Below are 13757 nucleotides of genomic sequence, written 5' to 3'. Positions count from 1 at the left end.
TAATTTAAAAAAAATATATAGTATCAAAATTTTTTATTGATAATTTTAATTTATCATCTTTATAAATGTATCTATTATAAAACAAAAAATTTATCTTTGAAATACTTTGTGAAAATAAACCTAATATATATATATATATATATATATAAATGTATATATATTATTACTTAGTTACTATTTTATATATAAGTAATTAGTATGTGTTATACTTTGTTTGCAACAATTTATAATTGAAAGGTACAAATTGTTCCACATGTATCATATTTATTTATTAATAGCGTTTAATTATTTACAGATAATATGTAACAAATGTTTTTTTCATATTTTTATGAATGAATTATTCTTATAAATTTTACTAATAAAAAGGCAAAAATATTATTTAAAATACATTTAATTATTCATAATATATATATTATGATAAATATATACATATATATTTTTGAAGACTGCATTATTATTATAAAAATTGTATAATTTATAATAAATTTATAAATTGTATAATTTTTTTATATTAATTATATATTTTTTATTTTATTAAAATCATTATCTAAAATCTGCTTTTATTATTAAAATTTTTTTAATTAATTAATAAATTTAAATAAAAGTAAATTGTAAATATATTGTAATATGTAATAGTAATAATATCTAAATTATAATAAATTTATAAATTTTTTGTTTTTAGTGGTATGACTAATTTGATATTTGGAGTTGGTATAGGATTGTTCCTTATTTTAATTCTTTGGGCTTTAGCTCTATTGATATTTATTATTTCTTTAAGAATTGAAAAAAAAATTGGTATTATTGCTATATTTATAGTTAGTATATGCACAATCATTTTAATTACATTGCCAAGAGCATCAGAAAAACCTATTATAAGTAATAAAAAGGTAAATAATTTTTATAAAATTTTGATATATTTCTATTAATATTAATATTAATATTTATATATATAAAATAATTATTTAATCCTCATAGTTTTAAATATAAAAAATATATTTTATTACAGATATATGATCATTTATTTATTTGGCGCATTTTATTACTTATTTTATTAATAATATCATCTATAATTGGTTTAATGGGATACATTAAATTTATAATAACAGAATCTATTAGACCAATTCGAATTATTAATTGGGTTTTTTAAAAATTTATCGTAAGTATTATTTTATCATAATTGTTATTGTAATATAAAATAAATGTAAAAATACATTAACTTTTTTTAATTTCTATAAACTTTCAGAATTTATGATAGCAAAATATATATTAAAGAAAAAAAAAGAATTTTTAATTTTATTTATATTTAATATTTATTATTTATTTCTTCATTTTGACATAATAATTTAAAAAGTTATAAAATGTTACGTAATACTATTAAACTTTCAAAAGTTTTAGTGAGATATATTTCTTCATCATATCAAAAAAATAAACAATTTGAAATACATAACAATAATGAATTTGTTAGTAAAGTAATGAATAGTTCTGTACCTGTTATTGTAAATTTTCATGCCGAATGGTGTGATCCTTGTAAAATTCTCACACCTAAATTAATAGAATTAATAAGTCCAATGGATAAATTAGATCTTGCCATTGTAAATTTAGAATCAAATCCAGAATTAGTACATATTTTTGAAGTAAAAGCTGTACCAGCTATTATAGCAATTTCAAGTGGATTGGTTGTGGATAAGTTTATAGGTTTAACTGATTTAGATATTATAGAAAATTTAATACAAAAACTTACTAATACATCTTTAAATTTTGAAAATAATAAAAGAGAAGTTTAATATTCATTATATATATTATATAAAATCATTATAAATAATTAAACATATTTTTATAATTTATATTGCATTATATAATTTTGTTTTATGAACAATAATGTCACATAAATGTTTTTAGATTGTATTTAGATATTAATAATCACATATAAATACAAATCATAAAATTAGATGAAGAAATTATGAAATATGATATAATATTTATGAAATAAATTGTATTAAATTCTATTATATTTACTATTATATTAACCATTATATTTACTATTATATTATTATATTAACTATTATTAAATGAAATCAATTTTAAAAACAGATAATGAAATTAATTTTGAAACTTCAGAGTTTTGATTGAGTTTAACATTATAATTTTATTGTAAATAATAAATGTTAGGGAAATTAAGAACATGAAGTCATAATTTCAAAAAAGATAACATTTTTATTTATTATTTATAATAATATCTTTTTAATTATTTTACAAACTTTTTGTAATTTATTATAGGTACCAATAATTTTATAACATGATTATAAAATGATTTTTAAACTGATTGTATATATTACATATAATATTTTATATTAATTAATATGAACAGTTTTTTTTGATCTACAATATTAACTGTACTTATTGAACTATTTCTAGTTTAAAATTAAAATTATTTCAAGGAACTTACTTTGCTTGCATAATTGCTATCGCTAAAATGTCTCTTATTAAAATATAATTAATGAGATTGATTCAACAAAATTTGTTTGAAGCACATTATGCAATAAAGTTAACAATTGTTTATTATCAAATAATGAATGCAAATCTAAGATAAAGCATAATTGATATAAGGATCACAAACAGTTATGTAATGACTTCTATTCTTATTTACTTTTGATTTTAAAGCAATTTTATATAATCTATGTATGAGATTACTATTAATTATAGATAGTAGGCCAAAGATTTAATAAAAAATGTAATTCATGTATTCCCTGATAAAAGAGATTTTTTTTTGTCCCTTGGCAGCAAGCGATATATAAATGTGTACCAACAATTAAAAGACTAGTTAAAATTTCTTTATCAGTCAAGTGTTTTCAAGAAACACCATGATAAGGCAATATCGTGATTTTTAGTTGTTTGCAAAATCTATAATTTTTTTGTGTTAAACATATTTTTTTTTTCTATTTTATTTTGAATAAAAGAGTATTTTATACTTTTGCAAACAACTCTTTTAATTACTAGTTAATTATTATATAAGTTTTAATGTATAAAATTAGGTAAAAACTTTCAATGAATCTCTTTTTTTAAAAGAAGAAATGATAATAAATTTATTTTTCGATTTTGGATAAATATTGTGGTGTATTCACTTGTAATAATTTTTATTGACATTTAATTTGTTTTTTATTATTTAATCAATTATTATTTCCAATGAAAATTATGAATTATATTCATTATATAGTTTAAATACACCACTATTGTTATCCTTTTATACAATAAAGATATACAAAGAAAATTATGGAGTTACATTTAACACTGCTATTAATGCACCGATATGTTCTGTAGAGGCAAATTCATGGCCCCACAAAATTACACATTCAGTAAATACATTTGGACGCTTTGATCTTGCAGAAATGTTATGCATATTTACAACTTACCTATATCAAATAGTTTAAAAAAAATATAATAAAATGTAGAAAAACACGAACGATATATACAAATTTATTTTGATGTTACTTGCTGTTATTAAACACATAGAAATTTTTAAAAAATAGTAATTTTTATTTTTATAATTTAATTTATTTCTAAAAATTCTTATAAATAGTATTGTAATTAAAAAAAAATATACATTATAACATTATTAAAAATTGAAACAATAACAATTATCATTTTTATATCTTTTTAACTTTATACTGATGCATCAAATATATTTTAATTCGGATTTTCATTAAAATATAAATAATAAAAAATTAATAATTTGAATTGTTTTTATATTAATAGAAATAATAAGTTAACTATTATTAACAACAAGTAACATCTATTTTCATTCCTAATAAATCGTCTAATTATTATGATACATAGTATAATACAACATGATACAATTTACTTTGCATTGAATAACTTGGCGATTGACATTCATTTTTTCTTCAATAAATGTGCAAGAAATAATATAATTCTTTCATTATAATAGATAAAATATACATTTTTTTTTAATAAGTTTTCAAATTCATTTTTCTAAAAATATATATTTTAAAAAAATTTTATCTATTAAAAAAAATCATTGCAATGAAAATATGGAAATGAGTTAGAAAAGAAATATTAAGTGAATAATAATTTTAATGATTAAAAAAATCATATAATCATATATGAAAAGTGAAGAGTATTTTATAGCTGTAGCTATATGTATATGTATATGTATACACACACGCACACATTTTTTTTCCCTCTCTCTTAATCTTTAGAATTAAGAAACTAGTGTTAAAATCTGTTAATTTTCAATATTTACAATTTCAAGAATAATCTTCCATCAAAAATTTTTATATTTATCATTTTATAACTGGAATGAATTTTTCATTTTTATAATGCATTGATATCAGTATTTGCTAGTGATTCAAAAAAATTAAATGTATGAATCATCTGAAAATCATCTTAATATGCATTACTACAGAAAATTTAAAAATATTTCATCATACTTCTGCCCCCAGATCTCTTACACCTTGTTCCGCTATTGGAACATATTTATCATCAATTTTAACAAGTAAGATAACTTTATCTACATGAGATCGTCGATTAGGATCACGATGATTTGGGGACCAACAATGAACAACACATCCTTCCATACCTCTTTCAGGTACCCAATGCTGCCATCCAGATCTACCACCTTGTTGCCTCATTCTTTCATCTGGCCAAATTACATCTATACGACGACCCAAATTAATAGCATCATATACTTGATTAGGATCTATTATCTAATAATTAAAAAATAAAATAATTTTTAATAAATTTTTAATAAAAAAGATATATATAATATATATATTTTATAAGATATATATATAATATATAATAAATAAATAAATTTTATTTTTTACTTACTCGTACTCGTTGTAAAACTTCATCCTTTTCAAGTTTACTTGTGAAACTTGTTTCACTTTTACTTTCTGTTTTAATATCGCTGTTACTAAGAAGACCAGCTAAACTAGCAAGTGTTGAACTTGTTGGTTTTCCAACTGAAGCTAATGATCCTCTATTTCCACCTAAGGATCCAGTATTTGTTCTTCCTAAAGAACCACGTCCAGCTGATCCACCAATTTGACATCCAGAATCTATAGATTGCGAACCTGATGTGTTATGACCTGCTGATGGTCCATAACCTATATCAAAAATTTTATTTTTATATTGTAAAATAATGAAAATGATGAAAATAATTATAATGATTATTGAGATATTATAAATACCTAAATGAATATTATATGTAGTCATTGCATATACTCCATCATTTCCAAAACCTCCATCATCTTGAGAGCCTGTTCCTCCAGATGAACAACCTTGACCGCATCTTCTTCTGATTCTATAAATAAAAATCATAATGATGATAAACTTTACCATTTGTAATTTTTGTTAATAGTTTATAATTTATAATTACATGATATAATACTAAGGGGTACCTTTGCCACAGTTTTAAGACATTACTTTTAATTACACCAAGACTTAAAGATCCACCAATTATGGAACATAATTGTTCATTAGTTTCTGCATAACTAGTTGTTAATGGTGAAACATAAATCGGATATCCAATCGGTTGATCGCAAGAACTATTTATTATGTTTCTAAGAGCTTGTTTAGCATTCTGTATAGAACCTCGCTCAGGATTTCTATTTCTCAAATAAACTAATTCTTGTTGTTGTCCAGCCCATAAACCACGAACACATTCACGATTCATTTTAATCACTCGAAAACTTAAAAAACGCTTGTTAAGCATTATAACTTTATATTCATCAATGCCATCATCAAGTACATGTCTAAAAATCAAAATAAGTAATAATAATTATTTTTTTAATTTAAATTTTAGAAATATTTAGATATAGATTATCAAATTACCTAAGTGCCAAAAGGCTTGGTGCGCCATTTAAAACAGCATTTCTCCAAAGTGGATCTGCTTCATGACTAATTACAAGATTTTTATCATGACTATCTATAGCTTCATAAAGAGCAGACAATTCACTATATTGTTCTGGACTCATAAAATGATCTTGATGTAGTTTTAATGCCATTCTCACTCCTTTTGCTACGACACTTCGTAATAAATCAACATCATGTAATACCCATTCATCCCTAATTGATGTTATACGAAAATCTCCTAAATATGTAAATTTATATTTTTCAAATATTTTTAAATTTTAAAAAATTTTTTTTTATTAATGATTTATTAATGAAATGATATACCTTTAAAAAGAGCATGTAAACCATATAAAAAAAATTCAACACTGGAAACAGTATTATGAGATAGTGCTCCCAAAACGCGTCTTCCCAAGAGACTTAAAGCAAGACATAAAGATACCAATGATGAATTTCTTGATTTATCTAATGTCTAAAACAGATATTAATAAATTAATGCTATATAAATATTAATATAATTTATATACATTTGAAAATTTACCTTATCTTGTTTAGTAACACAATACTGTATCCAATCCAAATAAACATTGCAAAAACTATTTCTTGTAATGCCACACGTTCGGATATCATAATCTTCGTGAATACTCAAATTAAAAACAGGATCCAGATCAACGAAGTTTTTATCAAGTGTTATTTTTAGGGCATCAGAAATATCAGAATTCTCTAACCAATATTTCAATTTTGGTGATTTTACAGCATAGAAAACAATACTTTTGACATAGTAAGTAACTAGTACTTTACGAAACTCAAACACTTGAAGCATAGAAACTGCTGAATTATCTGAAATTGAGTATCCTTCCAAAACGTACTTAGCACTTGCAACTTCCCAAGCTAACCAGCGTTGACTGAAAGCTGCATTTACGCTTAATACATTTGAAAAATGTCCCATTTCACAACAACAACAATTATCATTATCTTCAATTCCTTCAGAGATTGCTTCTACCTAAAAATTAAAATGTTTTATTATGTAACTTATTATTTTATTTAGAAATTTTAATATTTAAAATAATATATGTACTTCTCTTTGTTGACAATATGTTCCTCTAAATTCAAGACCTCTTAATTGAAAAGTTACTAATCCATTTCCTAATTGAACAATGTGTACCAAACAGTTTAAGTAATCAGATGCTAGTAAAAAGCAATCACCTTGTTCCACATTTCCCCAGCGACCAAGAGCAAGATCTCCATAAAGACTGTGTTGTAATGATCTTGTTAATTGTTCATAAAAAATTGAATTTAAATTATTATCATCTGCACCTAGATTTCGATCTAAATGCGAAGACATTCGTGTATTTGAATGATCTACTCTTCTTGTTTTATAATCTCGTTCCCAAAATTTTACTGGACGTACATATGATGATATAAATATTGCACTGCCCAAAAGGGGATTTAAAGGAGTACTTAAAAGTGCAGAAATCCCTGCTTGTAAAAATAACATAGCAGAATGTGGAACAGAAAAAGGTTGAGCAAATGCATGAAATGCACTACCCCAAGTAATTTGCCAAGGTGCAATATATGTAACTACAAATCGTATTTTTAAAAGTAATTCATAAATTTTTGCAAAAGCTATTCCTGTGATAAAATAGTCTACTAAAAAAGTCTCACTGAGATTTCGAAAATCTAGTTTGAAAAATAAAACAGCAAAGATTAAGACTAAGTAACGTGTTGATGGATCAGAATATGCTGATCTTAAGGATTTTAATCCACATATAACTATAATTAATGCCCCTATACTTTCTCCAAATTTAGATATAATTTTTGATGAACATTCTGTGAGTGCTCCTAAAAATACTACTGGATAAAGAACATTCCTTTCTAAAAAGCAAAGGCAAACATATGCTTTTTCAAACCACATAATTTTCACTGGTTCACGAACTTCAAATTGTGCATGTTCATGACTACGTAATACTGGTCTTGATAAGCACAACCATGGTAATTGTTTTCGAAGTTGTGGTACAATATAATGTAGTAAAAATCCAAGGCAACTTGCAATACCCCATAAAACTGGATTCAGTTCTGGTTGTAAAGCTGTAAATACAGTTGAACAATGGATTCCAAAAGATAAAGTACCTATTACTGCACATATTATTAAATCATTTTTTAATCTTGCATTCACTGTTGCCCTTAATTTTTCAGGTAATGGATCAACTAATTCTGTATCCGACATTTGTTCACCAACTTTAATTTTTACATGTTTTTTTCTTCCAGAAGTTCTAATTTTTGCTTCTTTATATGTTGTAGGTAAATTATCTTTATGAGATGTATTCTCAATGATTTTAGCTTCTTTTTCTTCAGTATAAATTTCTGGTGGCCACAAATTTGTTTTAACAATGTCCCATATTACTGTAGGATCTGATGATGATCTACTTAGATGATAAGATATAGCAACCAATAAACCCGCAAAAATAGAGAATAAAATATGTTGTGAAGATTTAGGCTCTGTGAGTGCTCCATAAGCAAATCCATACAATATAACAACAGTGACAATACTGCGACAAAGACAATATATTGAAGAAATTAAACTTGTACTTGCATTTCCACCAAATAAATGAATATCTATATGTTCACATAGATACATTAGAAAAGTATTAATTTGAGGAAGTAAGCCTAATGAAAATATAATGGGAAAGCATAAAAGAAAAATTAATAAAATATTACGAATTTGTAATATAACATCATAATCAGCGATTCGTAAACCATATATTCGAAATTCAGATGTTTTAAAGTTTTTTAAAGATTCATTAAAAATTAATACGAATCCTGAACACAATATATAATATACAGGCCGAGAAAATACTATAATACGATTAAATCCATGTGTTGGAGAAGCAGCATCAGGCTGAACAGATTTTAATAATGAATATTGACATCCAGCAGTTACAAAACAAAACATGAAAGCAAATATATCTCGATAAAATCCTTGTTGGAGCAATATAAGACCCAATCCTGCAACAGCAATTGCTAAAAATGTTGAAATAATAGTCTCAAATATTGTCAAATTTCGATCTAATAAGGCCAACAAAAATAAACGATCGAATCGTACTTTGATATGTGGTAATTTACCAATTTTCCATTTATAATAATATTGTTTGTCTTGTCTTAATTGTTTAGTTTTAGATTCGGATCCATCTAAACCACCAATAAATCGATTCCAAGATAAACTTGTATTTATATCCCCTACTGCGCATGTCTGTAATGTTAAAGCAGGTCTATCTCGACGATTTGAATCTGCTGGATAAATGTTTAAGTTGAAATATCCCAATAAATTTCGTAATCTTTGATTTCTTTCTGTCATCGATTCTATACGTGATAATATATCTTGATGAAATTGATCTCGTTCTAACGTTTCAAGTTCACATTGAATAGAATTTCCATTATTTTGATGAAATTGATCACGTTCTGAAGTTTCCACTGGATTTGAAGATAATGAATTTTGTGCCTTAGTTTGATTACTTTCTGGACTTGACAAAACGGGTGGTGTGTCTATTATAACGCTTAAATCAGGAGAATTTAAAGATAAACTACTATAACTATTACTTAAGGAGTCTATTAACTCCCAATTGGCATCATAATGTAAATTTTGATTAAGTTGTTGGCGTAATAATGTATTTAATAATTTATCGTTATTATTAGAAGGAACTTGCGCAGCAGCAGCAACATTAGATCCTTTTTCATCGTAGGTATAAGCTAGCCAGCGTCCATTTTCATCTCGAAAATAAGGTACAGCTGCTTCTACAGCATCATTATGATTAGAAACTAAATGACATTCTTCATTTGATATCAATCCAAATAAAGCAGTAAGTGGAACGACATTATCATCTCGATTTCTATCTCGGGATACACGATGTGGTCTAATTGAACATTTTAAAGGACCACGTCTTTTTCGTGAATTTCGATTATCTGAATTACGACTTAATCTTAAATCAGATACAGTACTAGATTGACCTGGTAATTCTCGGCCAGATGTTAATAATGTAGCTAATAAGGAAGATGCAAGACTAAGTGTACTTAACTCGTTGTTTGAACCACTAGTTTGCTCAAATCTATCAAATCTTCCATCTCTTCTCCTATCTCTTTTAACTTCTAATGTTCGTTTTAATTTATGTCGGGTTTGTTCGGTAGTTGTAATATTATCATCTATAGCTTCTATTGCAGGTTTTGGACGGCTTTGTTTGGGTATTGCACCTTGATGTCGTTTATTATCTGTTTCTTGTGGAAGTAACATTCTTTTTACTTCATTTTCCATATTTGATGAGTATGTCGTATACTCAAAAGGCATCACATTAGATGAACCAGAATCTAGTTCTTTGTTATGTAATCCTGTCAAATGAATTTGAAATCTTTATTTTCTTTTTTTTCAAAATTCTTTTAATAATAAATATCAATTTGACATAAAAAGTTAAAAATTAAAATTTACCTTTATTTATTCGTGATTCTATTGTGCAATCACCACTTTCAAATAATTGATCTATTCCAACTATACTTCCAACATTTAATGGATCATCAATATTTTTCGATTTATCTTGTTTGTCTTTGAATAAGTTGTCTAAATCTGAGAATTCATGACTGCTTTGACTTGTATTACTATATCTTCTTTTAATACCAGACTTTGATTCTTCAATTAATGCATCACGAGAATTTGCAGAATCATTATCTACTCCACCATCTTCATTGCGTCTATAATATATAAAATTAAATTTAATAATTTTATATATTAAATATTTAATAATATTGTATTTATTTTTTAAATTACCTTGAAAATCTATCTTCAAATCGACTAGTACTAAGACTTCTATCTCGATTAGAGGTAGCATTAGTTTCACAAGTCTTTCGAGTAAGTAGTGGACTATAAGAATCCTGAAGACTAAATCCTCCAGAACTTTCATTAGCAAATTGTTCATCACTTTGTTCTTCTATAGGATGTACTATTTCTGATCCATAACTAAGATATGGTAACAATTGTAATTGGTTTTTTTTTAATGTATTTTGAGGTAATACCTTTAAAAAATATATAGATATAAAACTTCTTAATACATTTTCATACGCGTGTACGCACACACACACGCGCACACACATACACATTTATATTTATATATATATATTTATAGATGTTTATTTACATGTATATATGTATGTTATATTATACATTGTATATTATTATAATCATATTATAATAATACCTTTTTAGTGTTAATTGTTTCAAGACTTTGTGGGTGAAGAGGTAAATTATTGTCATCTGTAGTATTTATATTCTTAGTAGCACCAATTGTTTCAAGACTTTGTGGATGAATAAGTTGTTGATGTGGTTTTTTTGTAATAACCTTAAGAGCAAGAAAAGTAAATATACTTCATTCAATATTTTATTTCTTTTTATTTTTCAAATAAAATATTTATTCATTTTCACCTCTAGAGATTGTGGATGTGACGAAATTTTATTTTTTTCTGTATCTTCTTTTTTTGATATAATTTCTAAACTTTGTGGATGATCATTCATTAAATGTGTTTCTATTGGAATTGAATTAGAATTGAGACGTCGAACACTTTGGTTTGATTTCCAGTAAGGATAATCATCTTCATGATGTTCCAATTCTAATGAGCTCGTTTGTTTTATTTGACTTTCTGAACCTGTTTTACCAAGACTACCTTGTTTAGAATGACGATTTCGTGAATCTTCAGATGCATGTCTACATAATTTTCTTGAACTTTGTCGATCCTCTTCAGTAATTACAACACATTTCTGTCTTTTTAATCTTCTATCTATATACATTCGAAATTTCCCAAAAGAAATATTAATATAAAAATAATATATAAAAATAATTGTATTATAGAGATTGTATCATAAAAATTACAAAATTAATACCATTTATTATATTTCGAAAACATGGTTCATGATATTGTGTAGAAGCTAAATCTGCTTCATGTATATTTATATTAGATACCATTGGTTTAGTCAACTGTTGTGCTTCTTCTGAACTTTCAGAACTATTTTTTCTGTGAATTTCTACTTTTAAATCTATAGTTGAACTAGGTTTATCTCGATTATATTCAGATGTTATACTATCTGCATCTGCATTTTGTACATTTGATTCAATAAAAGAGTTACGTGATGAACATTCTACAGGTGGTGTATCTGTTTTCCCTAAAACATAAAAAAATAAATATTATTTTTCAAAAAAATAATTTCATAATATATATATATATATATATATCATAATAAAATTATGATGAAATTTATAAAATATATTCAATATAATTATTTCAAAATTAAAATTTAAATACAAATAAGATCTAAAATGAAATTACTTAAGGAATTTAAAACATAAAAGATATAATCTATTATACCATTTAAGACTTGTAGTTCTATTCCATGATCTACTTGTTCCTGTGATTGTTCCCTACATTTATTATGCACTGTGCGTCTTTTTTCATTTTCTGATCTGTGTTGACTAATAGTTTGACTTGATTCTTCTAGACATTCAGTTGTATCATACATACAATGAAGTGCATGATTAACACACTTTATTGTACCAAACAGTGCTCCAATTGAAGAACAATATGCTATCCAAACATATAATGTTGGTGGAAAATACTATAAAATAAAAAATTGATTTTCTAAATTTTAGATAATAATATAATTATATATTTATGAGTATATAATTACGAAAAATTTACATATCCATCCACACACTACACATTATATACACGTGCATGCGCGCGCGCGTAAACAAATCAAAATTTATATAAAATTTATTTATAAATATAAAAACCTAAAATACATATTATTTAAATTATAATATTCATAAATAATGTAAACATATACAGTTTGTTATTTATATAAAATAAAGAATGATTTATATAAATTAATATATATATAAATAGACTTACAAGATATATAGTAAATGGTAGGCAAAGTAAGAAAAGCCAAATATATAAGTGAAAAGTATTTGAAAAAACATCGAGATGAGGATCGTAAAACCAGCCTCCTGTCAGGCTCGCCCAGACGCCTTGTCTCAAAATTTCCAGCGTTTGAGAACCCATACCAATTGCAAAAATGCTCCCTCACCATCTTTCCATCACTTGCTGTTTTACAGCTTTATTCTTGGTCTATTTTTTCAGTTTGAAAAATCGCATGACAAACAATAAGGCAATACATTTTATCTGGACTTCTTAATCAATGTATTTGGCGCACACGACTTACTGACTTTGCAGCCATCTTCACATCTCAGATGATTTTGAACATGAACAATATAATTTCATCTATGATTAGAATGTTTATTATTCTTTTCAATATCATTTTATACATATCATTTATCAGTATTAATTATAATCGATAAAAATACAATAATGTAAGTAAAATTTATTTAATATTATTCAAATATTTAAATATCTATTCAAACAATACATATTTATTTATTAAGTTAAAGTATAAATATAGTTCACTTCGAGAATTGTTTCAGAATCATTGTATTGCGAATATACCTTATATCTATCAATTCAAATATTATAAGTAACTTTTTGAATGTTCTTTCTATAAATTGTGATCTAATATATCACGTCAATGGTGGGACCGTCAAACGAAACATGGCGTCCGTTAGGTTATTGCTATGAGTGCTGCTTCGTTTTCTATCATTAAATGTGGAATTATCGTGCGTTTTGTGGGCTGACGCGAAGCGTCGTGTCCTCGGGGAGGCAAATACGTCGCCTTCAATCCTACATGTCTCATATACATTATTCCTAGTGCCGATTCAATGAAAAGAATCGGCCTCATCAACAGTGGCTTGTGGGTATACACACCCCGACGCGAGACTCCAAGTGATTTTATGGCATAT

General features: G+C 25.3%; 2 protein-coding genes across 3 annotated transcripts; one reads left to right on the top strand and one right to left on the bottom strand.

Annotated features, from left to right (window-relative positions):
- Positions 1-80: 80 nt before the first annotated feature.
- Positions 81-2756, top strand: LOC107997725 (thioredoxin, mitochondrial). Its single transcript, XM_062081757.1, has 4 exons — positions 81-237; positions 683-887; positions 1007-1156; positions 1244-2756. The coding sequence occupies exon 4, from the start codon at positions 1359-1361 to the stop codon at positions 1782-1784; it is 426 nt and encodes a 141-aa protein (XP_061937741.1). The 5' UTR covers positions 81-237; positions 683-887; positions 1007-1156; positions 1244-1358; the 3' UTR covers positions 1785-2756.
- On the bottom strand, positions 2195-12966 carry LOC107997724 (pecanex-like protein 1). Of its 2 annotated transcripts, XM_017056505.3 has the most exons (15): positions 12814-12966; positions 12271-12517; positions 11789-12067; positions 11333-11685; positions 11109-11249; positions 10682-10926; positions 10346-10605; positions 6947-10248; positions 6410-6871; positions 6196-6340; positions 5851-6109; positions 5418-5771; positions 5208-5320; positions 4846-5123; positions 2195-4721 (listed from the first exon to the last, which is right to left on the bottom strand). In XM_017056505.3, exons 1-15 carry the CDS (start codon positions 12964-12966, stop codon positions 4440-4442), a joined length of 6873 nt encoding a protein of 2290 aa, XP_016911994.1. In that variant the 3' UTR covers positions 2195-4439. The 2 variants fall into 2 exon arrangements, 1 of the variants encoding a protein (XP_016911994.1); XR_001766073.3 differs by lacking the exon at positions 2195-4721 and having other exon boundaries at positions 4908-5123; positions 5396-5771.
- Positions 12967-13757: the final 791 nt, after the last annotated feature.

This window comes from Apis cerana, linkage group LG11 (genome assembly GCF_029169275.1).
Source record: "Apis cerana isolate GH-2021 linkage group LG11, AcerK_1.0, whole genome shotgun sequence".
Lineage (NCBI taxonomy): Eukaryota > Metazoa > Arthropoda > Insecta > Hymenoptera > Apidae > Apis > Apis cerana.
Note: the sequence above shows the minus strand (reverse complement) of the source record. Positions and strands in the feature narration are given on the sequence as shown.